This window comes from Helianthus annuus, chromosome 16 (genome assembly GCF_002127325.2).
Source record: "Helianthus annuus cultivar XRQ/B chromosome 16, HanXRQr2.0-SUNRISE, whole genome shotgun sequence".
In the NCBI taxonomy this organism is placed as follows: Eukaryota; Viridiplantae; Streptophyta; class Magnoliopsida; order Asterales; family Asteraceae; genus Helianthus; species Helianthus annuus.
The window spans coordinates 204,591,650-204,608,017 of NC_035448.2; the positions used below are offsets into that span (position 1 = coordinate 204,591,650).

The window sequence follows — 16,368 nt, forward strand, 5'->3', positions numbered from 1 at the left end:
ATTAGGCACCTGATCAGAGAGTTTCAAGTCTTTAAGTCTTAACAAACAACTTTGATTTGATTTTCCATCACATTCAGACCATGCTTCTGTTGGAACATGAGGTATTTTTTTATCATTCACATTTCCCATGGATTTACTTACCGTACGCACAGCCAATCGACTGTAGCCACCTATGGTTCAACCAATAACGTTTTTATTCATAGAAGGTTGATTTGGCAAATGGGGGAACAACATATGAAAAAATATAAATTATAACTTAAAAAAGATTGATATTGAAGTTGAATAAAACATGTTCAGATGTCCAACACTTAAATAATTCATATACACAGTAGTGGAAAAAAAAAGAAGTGCATTATATCCATAGAATACATACACTTTTGGAAACCAAATTGAATGGATGGATCTAGCAATTTGCATATTACTACATCCTAATATAGGAATTTGCATATTGGTTGAATAGATTAAAAAGAGTTGAAGATGTTGAACGTGAATGATGGATTTAGAGTAAAGATTATGAACAGGATTCGGGGATATAGGATTTGGTGATTTGGAGTTGGATGTAGCGAAAAACAGAGGCGGCAAGAACATTTTGGGAAAAACCCATTCAGTTCAGGTTTTTCGTTGTTCCGCAGCGCATTTTTCCGTTCTACAAATTCGGGTTATTGATGGAATCACACCGCAATCAAAGAACCGGTGCCAAAATTTGTCAAATCAATTTACCAAAGTAAAAGTATAGATTAAAAGTTAGAAAAAAACAGTCAAGAAATTTAAGTGTGCAAAGATTTCGATCAAATTCAAAGGAATGACATTTAATGCTAACTTGAACATGGTGGTCGTGAATAATGAGAATTCTCTAAGATCGTGAAATCGCTTATACCCATCAAAAATAAGAAAAAATAAGATCGTGCAAAGATTTCGATCAAATTCAAAGGAATGACATTTCTTATTGTTGAAATATGTTAATTCTTCAACCTGGGTCGTATCTCTTTGATGTTATGATCGTCAAATCGCTAATATCCATACATAAAAATCCAAACTTTAAGAACAATTACAACAATAAGAAAAAAACGACGACTAAATAACATCAAAGATCGTGAAATCGCTTATACCCATCAAAAAAATCTAAACTTTAACAACAATTTCTTCAGAATAAGCAAGAACTATTAATTAGAAAAGATTATAAATGATTCATCAAGAAATTCGAATTCCACAAAGATTTTGATTAAATTAAGGGGCGGTTACTAAATAATATACTAAATATCAGTAAATTAATGTAATTGGGGAGAACCGAAGTGCTTTATGTAATGAAAAGGCGCAACAACCAGCCAATCAGACATGACTTTATGGTATTTTTTCCTTTTAATTGGTATGTATGAGGAGACGTGTCTGCTAATTTAGTAGTGGTGACTATTGTTGGTTTCGACTATACGTGGTTTTTGTATATATAGATAATATATAATATATAATGAAAGGGTGTGAGTAAAATGAATTAAAAGGGTGTGATCTTTGAATAAAATGGGACATAACCCAAGTTGCTAATTGTATAAGGGTATAATTTCAGGTATTCAAATGGATAACAAAGGTTCAAACCATAATGACACCCTGATATTTGAATGTAATATACTAAGATAAAAATTCAATCCGCATGACTTTTTCATTTATTCATAAATTTGTGTTTGTTTGTGAAGCATTTAAAGTTAATTATGAATATCACTAAAATGGGAGAGGAATGTTCGCAATTTTAATGTTATCAACGGATTTTAGTGGTATAGGATTAACTTGTCGACCAAATATAAATGATTAGACGAGTAGGAGACGCGGGAGTGCATTCTCGCTTCGCGTGATGTTAAAAAGATTTGGCGTATTTATCGGTTTTGATTTTTATTTATTAATAAACAGGTAATTTTATATTTATAAAATTAAGTTTGGGCTTGTTATATTTTGTCAAACGATCTGGGCCTGATCCACATCTTAACAAACTTTATTTAATTGGGAATTTAATTAACTAAAAGAGTTGCATGAGTTGGGCTTTAGGTCCTTGGCCTGATTGTTTGGATTGGATATATGGATTTGTTTTATCAAAACCTAAAACAGATGGCTGGATAGAAAATACAGAATACACGCATAAGAAAACTGTTCGAACATACGTGATATGTGTACGGTTATCTCCGATCGAATTTGCAAATTCGTGTAAGTTATTTATGTTTACTATACACACTTAGGGTAAAATGATCAAGATGTATTTAATATTTCACCCTCTTTTTTAAGTATAAAGATAATATCATCGACACGTCTATTATTGATTAAGATCAGTTGCTATACATTTTCTTAAATAAACGTTTAGTCAGAGTACACTACTCTTTCCCCTTTCGATGGTCAATTTTGTATATTTGGTTAGAATAATTTGAGTATATTTGGTTAGAATAATTCGAGTACATAAATTTATAAATGAAACAAATTAAATCAAGAAAAGCTTGGCAAATAATTGTGGTGCACCCATATAGTAGAAAACGCTACAGCTAAGGTCACACATGGCCATATCACCTTTTCGATAACCAAATTTGACATGCACCATTTTCCCTTGTATCCATCCTCATTGTTTTTTCCATCATCGTCGTCTTCATCATCACTGTCACCATCAACACCACGATTACCATCATCGTCGGGTATTGATTTACTTCCAAGATAGATGCAACATATTAGCAAAAGAGAAACCAGGTTCACAACGGGGCTTGTGGTCTCCAATCGATTTGAACTCACATATGTTTTGAACTTCTCAAACCCTAGCTTCTTGACAGGTTGTGTTTCATGTGTTGTTGTTTTCCCCGGGTTTAATTGGACTCTAACCGTTTGTGATGGGACGATTTGGTGAAAGAATGTGTTGGAGACTTGTCGTGTTGATACCAACAACCCATGACTCACTTTGGTTTTTTGGTACATTTCAAACGTTGGAGTGGCCGAGAAATCGTCTAAGTCATCTTCGACATCTAGGAAGTTATTGCTAAGGTTGTTCATATCTTCATTGAGGAATCCGAAGTTGACATCTGTGTTGTTGTGACTCGTTTCACCTGATACTGGATTGTGTTTCTTTTTGTCAGTGCACATTAGACTAAATTTATAGATTAAAAGGAATTATAGTTAATTTCTAAAATTGCTTCCTTGTTTAAAATCAGCTCGTTTGTTAATTGTCGTGTTGGCTCGCTTGTTTCTCATTATGTAAAACCCAAATTTTAATGTAAACAAATTATAACTCAAAATTATAGCATAATTTTACATCAACCTAAAGTTTTGCTAAATTTGTATGGGTAAAAATTACAAAATTCTAAATATTTTAAGGAAGTTAAAAAATAAGTGAGTTTTTTTTTTACAATCGGATCTTAAACTTAAAATTTGAGCTTGTTAAAATAAATGAGCCAAACCAAGTTGCCTCGTTTAAAATTTCAGCTTGTCTCGTTTAGATCCCTAGCCAATTCATATATATTCTGGTAGCTAGCTAGAGAAATGAAAAATAGAGCTTCTTTGGAGAGAACTAAGGCTTAACTAGTTGTACCTTGAACCTCATGTTCTTCCCTTCCAAAACTTGATATCTTCTCCATCGAAACACTCTTGTGATCATCGAAAAAGGCCTAGACATAAATAAATATAAGGATATATTCTAAAAGAGGGTTATTGTATATTTCTTTTAAATCCTCTCTTCATTTATTAACATATAAAATTTGTTAAAAAAATAAACCAATAAATTAACATTGTTTATTTTCATCAAAATATAACATCAAATATTATATGGGACACCTAAAAAGAGCCTACTATTATTGATGATACTATTATTTTCCAATTTTTTCATTTTAATTTTTATTAATATTAATTATTACTAGCTTATAACTTATACACCTGAACTTTTAAAACTGATTTACTTTCTTAAATATTTAACATGGATATATAATTTATTTAATTATTATATTATCATAATCATAATTTTACTGATTGAAATTTTGATTAGAACAATAAATAACTAATAACAAAGTGCATACCATCTCAAGATCATTGTTTGACATTCCAACCCATCTCAAATTTTCCACCATTCCATCCGTTTTCATTTGTCCATCGACATCATCGATCTCAATATTCCTTGTATGTTGATCATCTCCCATGAATCTAAATGATCCGCTACCTTGCATTTGATTCATGTCATTGTTTGTCATATATGAAAAGTTGTTATCAATTCCACCCCATGCATCCTGATTGATGAGATCTTGAGAACCAACTGAAAGGATTTCATGCAATATATCCTGCTGAGAACCAATTGGTGGTCCATTGCTGGACTGTGGTATGTTCTTCAAGTCGACGTAGTTGGTCACACCGTTGTGATGAAAATCTTGAACCTGTAATGGAGGTAGAGATAATCTGTGCTGCAACCTTGCACATTCCATAGCTATGTCAACCTGATAAAGCTTTCGTAAGCACGTAATTTACTCTTCAGTATGCATGCATGCAAAAGATAGATTAAAAACGAGTTAACGTTGGCACAGTGGCGGCTATGATGGTGTGTAGGGAGGATCTCCGCACAGGGCCCGTAATTTGGAGGGTACATGATTTGTAAAAAAAAATCCATATATATATATATGTTAATTTTTTTTTAAATAGTAAACATATAACAATTCTAATATATAAACCCATTTACAAATCATTTTTTATAGTTTAGAATTTAGTCCACTTACCATTAGGTTTATTAAAACCAGTACTAATTTGGTATAATAATAATAATAACAGTACGTGACACAATTCCAAATTTGTGAAACATAACGAATAAATTCAAAAAACTAGAAAAATGTGTATCGGTGAATAATATATTCTATGTATTGAATAACTTTAAACAAAATCTCATTGCAATGGAATAAGATAATGATAAAGCTAACAAACTAATAACAAGACTAATCAACTAATAATTATTATGTAAGTGTCTCTTGTTTTTTTTGGTAAGTGTCTCTTGTTTGTTTTGGCCGTCCAGTTTTTTCGGGTTGGTGTGCTCTTTTCTATGAAGTTAGCTTTTCAAAAAAAAAAAAAAAAAAACTAATAATAATGATAAGAGGTCATTAACTGTCCTAGTATTAAATTAGAGATAATATCATGACTGATAAACAAAATTAAAATAAATGATAAATTAAATAATAATACCAACGGTACAATGATTATATTTGTAAAGGTGGATACTAGCTTGTACCTTTGATGGAGGATAAGGAAGATTGCCATAGGTAGAAAAAGATGGATTACTGAAGGTGAATGCATCTTCTGATAAGTATTGAGTCCATTTGACATCATTTGTATCACTTGGATAATTATGTGATCCATGAAGGATGGTTGAGGAACCTGAAGCCCTTGATGGTGTTTGATTATTGCTGGTTTCCATGTCCTCACCTCCTATTCTTCCCTCAGAATATAGGTTTAAGCATGATGACCGATCACTAGCCATGCTTGTATATTGGTCTCCGGTTGTGGTTGCCTTTGGAGGATTCAAGCTCTTTTTAAACACGCGACAAAGCGAATAGGCATCCTGTAACTTTTATGTATAAAAAGATAAAATGTAATTTTAGACAAGATATATCTAAAACCAACAAAATCTGTATGAAGTTATTTCGATTGTTACGTTATTTAGTGCATGTAACGTTATTTAGTGCATGTAAAGTTTCCTTAATTATCTTGTAACACCACTTCAAATATATATGGTAGTATAACTTGTCATTCATTTAATGAAAAACACATCATAAAGTCTTTCACATACCTGTAAGCCAGATGCGGTTTCGCACTCTCTTTCATCAAGACGATACTCATGCATAACCCAATCGGTACGAGAACCATGGGGTGCTCTCCCTCTATAGTAAACTAGAGTTTTCTTCATTCCCATGGCTCGCGATTGCGAGTTCACCTTTCGGTCCTTCCCTGTTGCTTTCCAATACCCGCCTTTTGTGGCACGGTTTGTCCTTGATCCGTTTGGGTATTTACGATCTCTTGGACTAAAGAAGTACCATTCCAAATCTTTGCTTGGCAATAATGATTTCCCTAACAAAATTTAAAGCCCCAATCAAAATAAGTTTGAATACATTGATTTAAGTGATTAAGATATTTATGTTTACTTATGTAACAAATTGGTTATAACAAATACACAATTAACAAGGGGAAAAGAAATAATAAAGAAAGAAAAAGATGATAATCACATTTATCTTTGAAAGAACAAGTTAAATGGGGCAAGTTCTTTTTTCTCTTTTCTTTTTGACTTGAATCTTTTGTGATCAAATTGAGAATTTTTGTGTTCTAATAGGAACTTAAAAGAGGCAGGACCACCCTTATATCCCTTTAAGACCCTAGCTACTCTTTTCTTTTCTCATAAACACATATTACATAATACACAGAAGATTAGAATCAGGGGCGGACCTAGCTTTGTAATAGGGTAGCCCTTAATACCCTTTAACGCTCCGGCGGTAGTGTTAATTTTGGAAAAAAAAATTGAAGTTATTTCAATTTCGCTAAGTCTTTTTTTTTAAACGTTGATAATTTTCTAGTTACGCCACTGATTAGAATCACTAGTTTGATAAATATTCTAAGATTCTTGTTTTGTTATTTATCAAATTTATTAAAAACTCTTATGTAAAGTTAAAAAAAAAATCCTGTGATGTATGAGCAAACAAGACAAAACTAAGTTCCTTCATAATTTATTTTTTACATGTGTAAAGTTATAATATAACAAGGAACTTGGTATATATCTGGTTGGTACGTAGTTTACTTATGATTAAACATAAAAATATTAAAACTAATCCATGACTCATGAAGGTACATATAATAAACACACAAACGTACCTGGTAAATCCCAGGGTTCACACTTATATAGATCAACCTCAGGGATAACTTCGAGCTCGATTTCATGGCCATTAATTTTTCTTTTAAGATAATACGCGACAAGTTCCTCGTCTGTGGGGTGAAAACGGAATCCAGGAGGCAATGAAACCGGTGCCATCGATACAAATATCGTTTGTTTATGTTAATTCGTCTCAGAGTTATTTCAGTTATAACGCAAACCGAAAGCTGGTACGTTATAATCTGAGAAAAGCACAGCCTTTAGTGGCAAGAAGCCTGCATTAGAAGTTATAATATGATTAGCATTCAAATCATTTTAGCACTATTTATACATGAAGATATAAAGAGATATATATAAATGGTAACATAAACACATATACATTTACAGAGAGAGAGGGGGGTGGTGGGGTGGGTTGGGTTCGGTTGGGTTGGGTTGTGGAGGGAGAGAGAGACCTGAGGGAAAGAATGGTAGAAGATGCAAAGGGGAGGAGAGAATGAATAAATGGGGGGATTTAAAGGATTTTGATAAGAGAACAAAAAGAGGTTACAAGAAAAAGCAACTAGGGTTGGGTAGGCACACCACTTTATCTTTAAATAAATTTGTTTTTTCCAATCAGCATGATGCTTTTTTTCTTTTGTTGGTCTTTCTTCTCAAGCCCTCTCTTTTTCTCTTGATCATCTCTCCTACACTGTCATCTCTCTTATTTATTTTTTTTTCATATTTTTATGAGACAATTTAAACATAAGCCTGGCAGGTATTCAACATATTAGAATGTTACCAATGATCTATTGCTCTGTTGGTTGATGAGGAGGTGAGAAGCTTTATTTCTTTTTAAGATCCTGGGTTCAAAATTCAAGCTAGAAGGATTTTAGTATTAACTTGGTGATACTAACATATTAACTACTAACCTGATTAACAACATTCTAACAATACACCATTAAAAAGAATTAGAATGTTAAAATCTTAAAAACAATATTATACACCATTCAAACTTGAATTCATCATGTTCTTTTATAGATTTAGTGAGAAATTATTATTTAAGTTAACCTCATTATTATATATATATATATCTATACTACTTTATAAAGCATATAGGAAGGATAGAATGGTCATTTGCCACTTTACAAGTCTTTGAAGCCCATTGTACAATCCTATTAAGCACAAAGTGTTGAAAAACCCATTCAACACACGCGGAGCTTGAACCAGATATTCTTGACCCGTATTTTATATTCCGGATCCAATATAATGTTCGTATCTCTCTCCAAACCCTATTCATTTCATTCGGCCGCTCTTGCATTCTTCAAACCCTAATCTTCTTCATCTTCAACCCCCCAAAAGCACAAACCTGGTGAAAACCAAACCCCGCAAGACCAAAATTCAAACACTCATCTTCCTTCGTTCACCTTCTCACTCTCTCTCTCTCTCGCAAAGAGGGAAGAGGACTCAAACCGTATACACAAATCTCAGAACGAGTTAACCAGGTACGTAAATCTTTTGTTGGTTCTCCTTTTCTTCCCTGTTTCTCTTCCATTTCTTGCTTTCGTCAACTCAAGGTCATTTTTTGACATTTTCGGTTGGTTTGGTGAAGATGAAGATGGGGTGAGGAAGATGAAGATGACATTACTTTGCAGATCTGAGTCTTTTACATTCAAATCTTATGGGTTTTCGTTCAGATCTGACTGCTTCTACAGTTTCACATTTCATCTGACTGCTTCTACAGTCTGCTTTGTGGTAGCAGGTTTATCTAGATCTGGATCTGAATCGATTTAATTTTTTTTATTTGTAGAAGTTGTTTTTACAGCTTTGTTGTGGTTCGATGATGTTAGAAGGAGGTTTTCAGGTCCTTTTTGCTGGTGAGGATAGAGAGACGATGCCCTCTTTGAATCTTCGACGGCTACAAGTTAGTCTACCAGCAACCACACCTACGAAGGTACAAGATCTAATGGATACAATCTTGAAATACCTGATCAAATGAATGGTATTTGCCTGTTTATTAAGAAAGTGTTTGCTTTAATTTTTTGTATATACCAAACACAAAGAGTAAATTACACGGATGGTCCTTATGGTTTACCAAAATTTTGGATTTGGTTCCTAGCTTTCCAAAAGTACACAGATGGTCCGTGTGGTTTGCATTTTGTGTCGCATTTAGAGTATGATGTTACCATGAGTCGGTTTTCAGTAAAGTAACTGGTATGTTGCAAATCGTTACATGTAATAATTCTATCTGTCATAAATTTTTGGTACTGCAACACTTAAGTGTGTATAGTTTAAAAGTTTGGGAATGGAGATGAAAGTGATACCTGATGTTTGTTTTAAGGAGAATTTTTATCAAACCCTTGAGATTAGGGTTTTTTTTAAACCCACCCAATGTGGTGGCTTCTATATTTAATTCCAAAATGCATTTTCGTCATTGAGGTTTGGCCAGTTTTTTTGCGACTTTCGTCCAAAGGTTTGTTTTTCTACATTAGGATCCAAAAGGTTTGAAATCTTGCAATTTTCAAATGAATGGTATTTGCCTGTTTACTAAAATGGCAAGATTTCCAACCTTTTGGATCTAGATGCGAAAAAACAACCCTTTGGACGAAAGTCGCAAAACTGGTCAAACCTCAGGCTCGAAAATGGCATTTTACTCTATTTTTAATTTGTGCTTCATTGCTTACTGTTTTAGTTTTTTTTTCTTGATTTTTTGCTTACATTTTGCTCGATAAAATCTGATTAGTTTGAAGATATATTTGCTGAATGATGATTAATTGATTAGTATAATCATATGTTTTGTTCATTCTTTATAGGAGGAACAACGATTCAATGGTTGCAACTGTTGAATCAACAAAACTAGATTATGAATGGAGGAACGACTGAACAAAACATGTTGGAGCTGATTCATTGGCATTGGCGAAGGGATCCAGTTTATGAGGTGCGGTGTCTTGGCGTTCCGACTGTCGACATGCGAAACCTCGGTCGCGTTCTACAAGTTTGTTCAGACAATTTTGATTCATCACTTAGGTTCTGTAAGTAGATTAAGTTAACTGTTTAAGTGAAGCATTTATGGTTAATGTTAGTTGAAATGAAAGGAGAAGACTGGTGGTAAGATTCTTCTTAGGACTGGTGGTGTGTTGTATCTTTTTCGGGGTAAACATTATGATCCGCACAACAGGTCGAAATACCATGTGATTCTGTGGAAGCCTACAACTCGGTTTACCCAAAGCTTATACAAGAATCACCGGAAGGGTTGACGAAAGAAGAAGCTGATGAGTTGAGAATGAAAGGGAAAAAACTTCCCCCGATTTGTAAACTAGGTAAAGTTTAACGTCTAGAGTTACATATTTGCGCATTGGGTTTATTATTTTCTGAGTTCTCATATATTAATGACTAAACCAGGTAAGAGCGGTTGAAGAGTAGAAATGTCTCACAACTGTAGAGGATCCGGAGGTGGCGGAGGGCGCGTGGAGGTCGTGGTCGCTCTGGTGGTTCTGATTTGAAATGCTACCATTGTGGTGACGTTGGCCAGTTTGCTCGTGAGTGCCGTGGTGGCGGTGGTGATAGACGCCGCCGCCGCGGCCGTAGCCCAGTCAACAGGTACCGACGGAGTCCTAGCTACGTTCAGAGGTGAGATTTCTGAAACACGAGATTATTTTTTTGTTTTGTTACTTAATTGCCATATAATGTTTATTCACTTTAGTACATGAAAATAACTTACTTTTTTGCCGGAAGCAGGAGCTACAGTCCTCGTGGCCAATCACCATCCTCGTGGCGGATCACCGCCACGCCGTAGGGTGTCACCCCCTCACAAGATTAACTACATCAGGTCACCTCCGCATGGTGGAAGGTATTGACGTGGCTAGGGTACCGCCGCAAGCGGGGGATATGCTTCTGATTTTATTTAATATGTTTTCTTAGTATGCATTTAGTTTTTGTGTAATATGATTGATCAAACAACGCTAGGCTTGTCTGTTAGGGGCAGAGGTCATATATTCTGGTTTATTGACGCTTATAAAAACTGTTAATATCACTTTTATTACTTGTTTTAAAGTTTTAAACTTTAGTCGTTATGATCATTTAGGTTGGATTTGATTCTCTTTTCTTCGGCCGGATTGATTACCAAGATAAAGCTAAGCAAAAAGGGGATAAAAATCTCGAAGTTATTTGGCGGGCCTCCAAGCGTCTTGGTTCATCTTCACAGGTGTGTTTTAACTTCCGTTATTATTATCATTAAAATAAAAGAATTACTATCTAACGGTTTTATAAATCGTTACAGATTTTTGCAAGTGCTTTTCCACAAGAATATGCACCTCCACCTGGTGATTTCAACTTTGAAGTCAACAATGATTCCTCAATCGTACCATTCAAGACCAGGTCAAAGTAAGAACGCCTCTTCTTCTATATACCAGTGTAAAAGTTTATTTATTAATGCTTATTATGATTCCATGTTGTTTGTAGTCTATTGGCGTTGATCTTGACGGGGTCCGCAAGGATCATCAAGCTATCAAGGCCAAACTTAAGACACTCGAGACTGAAAAGGAGGCCATAAACAATGTGATTGCTTCTTTAGAGGAGGAATTGTGTGTAGTGATCGAGAAAAAGGATAAGGCCTATCACAAAATTAGTGAGCTGAGGAATAAACGTGAAGAAGAGGTATGTTAGTATTTTCATTTAAGGCTAGATTTTGTGTTTTAGAATTTAAATGGATGTCATCAATTTTTTCGTTTTCTGTCTTTCCAGAATACTTGCTTTTACCAAAACCGCTCCCTCTTGAACGATGCAAGAAGGCTGGCTGCAAGTAAGGACGTTAATGCCCTTATAGAGCTTTCAACCTCAGAGGTTTGTTAAACACTCCAGTTGTCTGATTTCTAAATTTTATTAATATTGGGAAGCACATTAAACGCTTATATTCGCTTATTGAACTCAGGTCGACGAATTCATGTCGTTTGCAAGCTATGGAACAGATGTCCAACTTTGAGATGGTAGCGGTAATTTTCTTTCTGTTATTTGTCTTCTATTTAGTCCATAATGATGCTCCTAGGCTTTTTAATGAGTGATTGTTTGACTATTTTATTGTTTCTTACACCAGGTACAAGCATGGCAAAGGTTTGGAAGGTCTAATCAGTGTACAGTGCAACATGGGAAAGATATATGGGATGGATTAAGCAAAGTGGAGCTTCTTGTCGGCTGCAGTCCTCCCTTAAGAATGTTTGGTCTTTTTATTCACAGAGGTTATTTGTTTCAACTCATGCCCTTTTTGTTGGTGTCTTTGTATTATACTTTTATATGTATCATTGTTTAAATTTGATTTTCATTCAGAATATCCATCAAACGGCGCGACGAGCACGCCTGCAAAACGAAGAGATGCTGCTGCCAATTTGATACAGAAGCATATTCGTGGATGGCTGTTGAGGAGTGCTTATACACAGAAATACGTGTCGGCTTTACTCTTTCAAGCAAGCATCCGTGGTTTTACTACGATTTCTACATATACGGGAACATAGGGCTGTCACTGTAATTCAGGTACAGTTTTCACGTCTACACTTTGGCAGATAATGATTTAAACGGCTGCAACTTGTGATGTATTTTTTTGTTGTACAGCAACTTCTGATTGGATCTGGTGGCTGATGGGTCGTGGAGCGAAACCCTAACAACGTCGACGAGCTGAACGGTATATGAAGTCTAAATTAGTATTTTCATACGTTTTTGTTCGCTATTTGAGTCTGGTCTGTTTAATACTTATACAATGTTTGGATAGGGTTCAATGACACCGAATCGATGATTTTCTCTCTATTCAACACAAGATCCACTAGGGTTGACCTCTAGGTATCGTTATAAACCACATCTAGGGTTTATTTACAAGTCTAGGGTTTATTTACAAGATTTCTTGATTTTTGTTTAAATTTATATGCTTTTTTATGTGTTTTGTGTTTTTTTAGGGAGATTTCGTTTGGTTTTCGGTTTCTTTGACTGTGGTTTTTTTGCTAGGGTTTCGAACAGTGCGAGGGTTATGGCGTCTGCAGATGCTGAGCTGGAGCGACTGCTTAAGGAGACAGGGAAACAGTTATCGCTTCCTCATGATTATGTACAGTTTACTTCTTTTGTTGAATCAATACTTTTCACTGTTAATGAAATATTATGGTTACACTTGAAGATTTGTGGAATTGTATTGAGTTTGGAAGGACATTTATTGCTGTTTGATTGATTATTTTCTTGATGTTGCGAGAACGAAAATGGTACATCATACATGGGGTCGGCTGGTCGAGCAACTATTTCTAGCGGCACTTCAACAGGTAAGATTTGTATCTCTAATGAAACAAATTGTCTTAATTGATGTCTTTGTAGCATTATTTGGTACAGCCTTTTGATGTTGTGTATTTGTGCATACAGTATTCAATACCCCAACATTCCCGATCAGCCCGTTTCAATGCCCACGAGTCCATCGTTAAATCGACAAACCCGACATTGTTTCGGAGATGTAACACCAGGAGAATTTCCATTATCTGCAAACCCTTCAATTGTTCTTCATGTTCTCACTGGTTGTAATCTTGACCCACAAGATCTAGCAAAACTAGAGGCAAGTTACCATTTTTTTTAATATTTTAAAGATAAAAAAGATTTCTTTGTGAAAATTTGTGTTTGTTTGCAGGCTACATGTTCTTTCTTTAGGCAGCCTGCCCATTTTGCCCCTGATCATGAACTTTTTTTATCTGAGCTTGCGGCTCTTGATATGTGCGAAAAAGAGCAATTTTTAAACCAATGAATTTAGAAAAACGCGAAGATTTGAAACTAAGATGTGGGGGTTCTTGGAAATTGGTTTTGAGACTCTTGTTGGCCGGAGAAACATGTTCTAGAAGGGAAAAGTCTCAGGCTATAGCCGGGCCGGGCCATAGTATCGCCGTGACTTCAAAAGGGTCTGTTTATACTTTTGGGTCAAATAGCTCGGGCCAATTAGGTCATGGAACTACCGAAGAGGTGTCTCGGCCTCGCTTAATCAGGTTTCAATTCTTGATTCATTAAAGTTTTGACCTGTTTTTACTTGGAGTGACAATATCGGTGTGGGGGGCCAGGTGGTTAAACGGTTCACAACTGGTTCTTTTTAAACAGGCTGGGTTGGGTCTATTAAATTCGGTTATAAAAAGTATAGTATTATAATAAAATTCTATTATTCTAAAAAATGATTTGTTCAAGTCTAAGCTTTCGAACATGATATCGGTGACTTTTTACTATTCGTGTATGCACCTGTTTGAACAACATAGACGCATTGCAATTAAAATCAACCCATTTCTAATACACTGGTCGAATCAGTCACCTTGTTGGTTAATGGGTCAAAAATGACATTTTTGGTATAGGTTGGGTTGACCTAAAACTCATTTTATTAACATTTTGTAAATAATTGGCATGTTAAAATATAATAGCAAAATTGCATTATTTTGATGCTAATCTACTTTTCTGAATAAAGTGAATTAGGATACAGTAAGAGTTGTCCATTAAAAAATCACTATTATGTGACTTTTGACCCGCTTGAATCGTTTCACGTTTTATCCAAGTTATTACGTTCTCCCCGTTTAACCAGATGGAAATGAAATGTGATTTTATATTGACCCATTTACCCTTTGGGTCGAAAATTGCCACCTTTTGTCTTTACCGATCCCTTTTGCGTATGTTGTAGATCTTTGGAAGGAATACGTATAATACACGCAGCAGCAGGGGCGGGTCGAACAATGTTAATCAGTGATTCAGGGCAGGTTTACGCCTTTGGAAAAGACTCATTTGGGGAAGCAGAGTATGGAGCTTAGGGAAGTAAACAAGTCAACACTCCTCAAATAGTCGATTCTTTGAAAGACATATTCGTCGTACAAGCTGCTATTGGAAATTTCTTTACAGCTGTATTATCACGAATCACAGTCTTCATTCCCATGGCAGAAGTTAATTGAGAATCATGATTAGATTAAGCTTCATAGCATTGCACGGCATAAGTTAAACACCACATTGAAGGTCTTGGAAATTTGGCTGCTGCACTTGAATCTCCTAAATCTTGGGTTATATGTGTTATGCTGACCGTAGCTAATAAATACACTCTTGGTGTCATTTATGCAAGAGGCTTGATTGGAACATATCATGATTGTTAATTTTAAAATCTTGCATTTAAATATGAAGACATTCTTTTAGAGATAGGATTTTTAGATCTGAAGGTACTGTTATAATCTATGATCATGAGATTGAATTAATTAGAGAAAAAAATATGTTTCTGGAATAAAATGGAACAAAACAAATGTAGAAAATACAATGTAGGTGCGAAAAATATAACAATAATACCTTGCACAAATATATTTTATATTACATAACAAACTACCTAATAGATTGTGTGTCAAATTAGCCACATGAATTTGTTAGGACTTGCGATCAGTAGATAATTAGATATTTCATTCTATTCATGATTAAGTATTAGTGTAACTCATAATAATAAAATAAAGGAAAAAGGATTATATAGAACGTTAGCATACTATAGATTAAGATTCTTATTTGTTTGAAACCTAACCTTTTCAAAGTAAATTAATACCAAGGATATTAGGCTTCGTATTTTTTGAAAGCAAAGTTTTTCAAAGTAAATTAGTATTAAGGATGGATTTACGCCCAGAGAGCACCATTGAAAAAGGGTACCTTCCAACAAATCAATTCACATGGACATGAGTTCGGGAAAGATGGTCGGAAATGGAGAAGTACTCACCAATTAAACCAATCTTCGACTCCTCTATGAGAGAGTGGGAAGCAAAGAGAGGAAAAAGGGTGCGAGAACACTGCCCCCTCCTTGCGGAAATTGTTTCTTTTCCCTGTAGCCGGTACGACCAATCTAAAAATATGTATGATAAAGGTGAAAAATCCTTAGAAACTATTATACCATCTCAGCATTATTAGTTGTCGTGTTGTATTGCGTTGTAAATTGTCCTCGCAGCCGATGGACTGCTCACCACCCTATATAGACGGCAGACTGCTCCCCTTTCAAAGTGCAACTGCGTTGTAAATTGTCCTCGCAGCCGATGGATTGCGGGTTGTACATTGCTCATAGCATTCATTGCTAGCTAATGCAGTTTTGGCATGCGTGTTCGTTTTTTTAGTACTATGTTTGTGACTGATATTTTCTTAATAGCATGTTTGTTATTTTTTAAAAGCCTGTAAGGCTCATGGTATACGCCACACACGGATGCTACGAATAAGAAACTTAACAAACGTATAATACAATGTATCACGAGAAAATTGATAAACTCACAGTAAACAAAAACCGCGTTTAAATCGCCACTCCCGCCGCATCGCGCGGGTAAGTGACTAGTATATATATATATATATATATATATATATATATATATATATATATATATATATATATATATATATATATATATTGTTGTTGTTAAATAACGATGAATAATAATTTAAAATTTATAATAATATATAGTTTTTAATATTTTATTATTATAACACTTAATGATTATTTTTACTTTTAATATATTTTTCTTTTTTTATACCATATTTCTTTT

General features: G+C 34.7%; 2 protein-coding genes across 3 annotated transcripts; one reads left to right on the plus strand and one right to left on the minus strand.

The window, feature by feature from the left end:
• Positions 1–2,389: 2,389 nt before the first annotated feature.
• LOC110915613 (NAC domain-containing protein 86) lies at positions 2,390–7,335 on the minus strand. 2 transcript variants are annotated; one of them, XM_035985121.1, is made up of 7 exons: positions 7,303–7,335; positions 6,853–7,125; positions 5,780–6,057; positions 5,222–5,557; positions 4,032–4,442; positions 3,551–3,626; positions 2,390–3,074 (listed from the first exon to the last, which is right to left on the minus strand). In XM_035985121.1, exons 2-7 carry the CDS (start codon positions 7,007–7,009, stop codon positions 2,464–2,466), a joined length of 1,869 nt encoding a protein of 622 aa, XP_035841014.1. In that variant the 5' UTR covers positions 7,010–7,125; positions 7,303–7,335; the 3' UTR covers positions 2,390–2,463. The 2 variants fall into 2 exon arrangements, with proteins under 2 accessions (XP_035841014.1, XP_022016034.1); XM_022160342.2 differs by having other exon boundaries at positions 7,230–7,324.
• A 6,214-nt stretch (positions 7,336–13,549) lies between these two features.
• LOC110918296 (protein RCC2 homolog) lies at positions 13,550–14,945 on the plus strand. The gene is made up of 2 exons (XM_022162634.2): positions 13,550–13,827; positions 14,502–14,945. The coding sequence occupies exons 1-2, from the start codon at positions 13,589–13,591 to the stop codon at positions 14,626–14,628; spliced, it is 366 nt and encodes a 121-aa protein (XP_022018326.1). The 5' UTR covers positions 13,550–13,588; the 3' UTR covers positions 14,629–14,945.
• Positions 14,946–16,368: the final 1,423 nt, after the last annotated feature.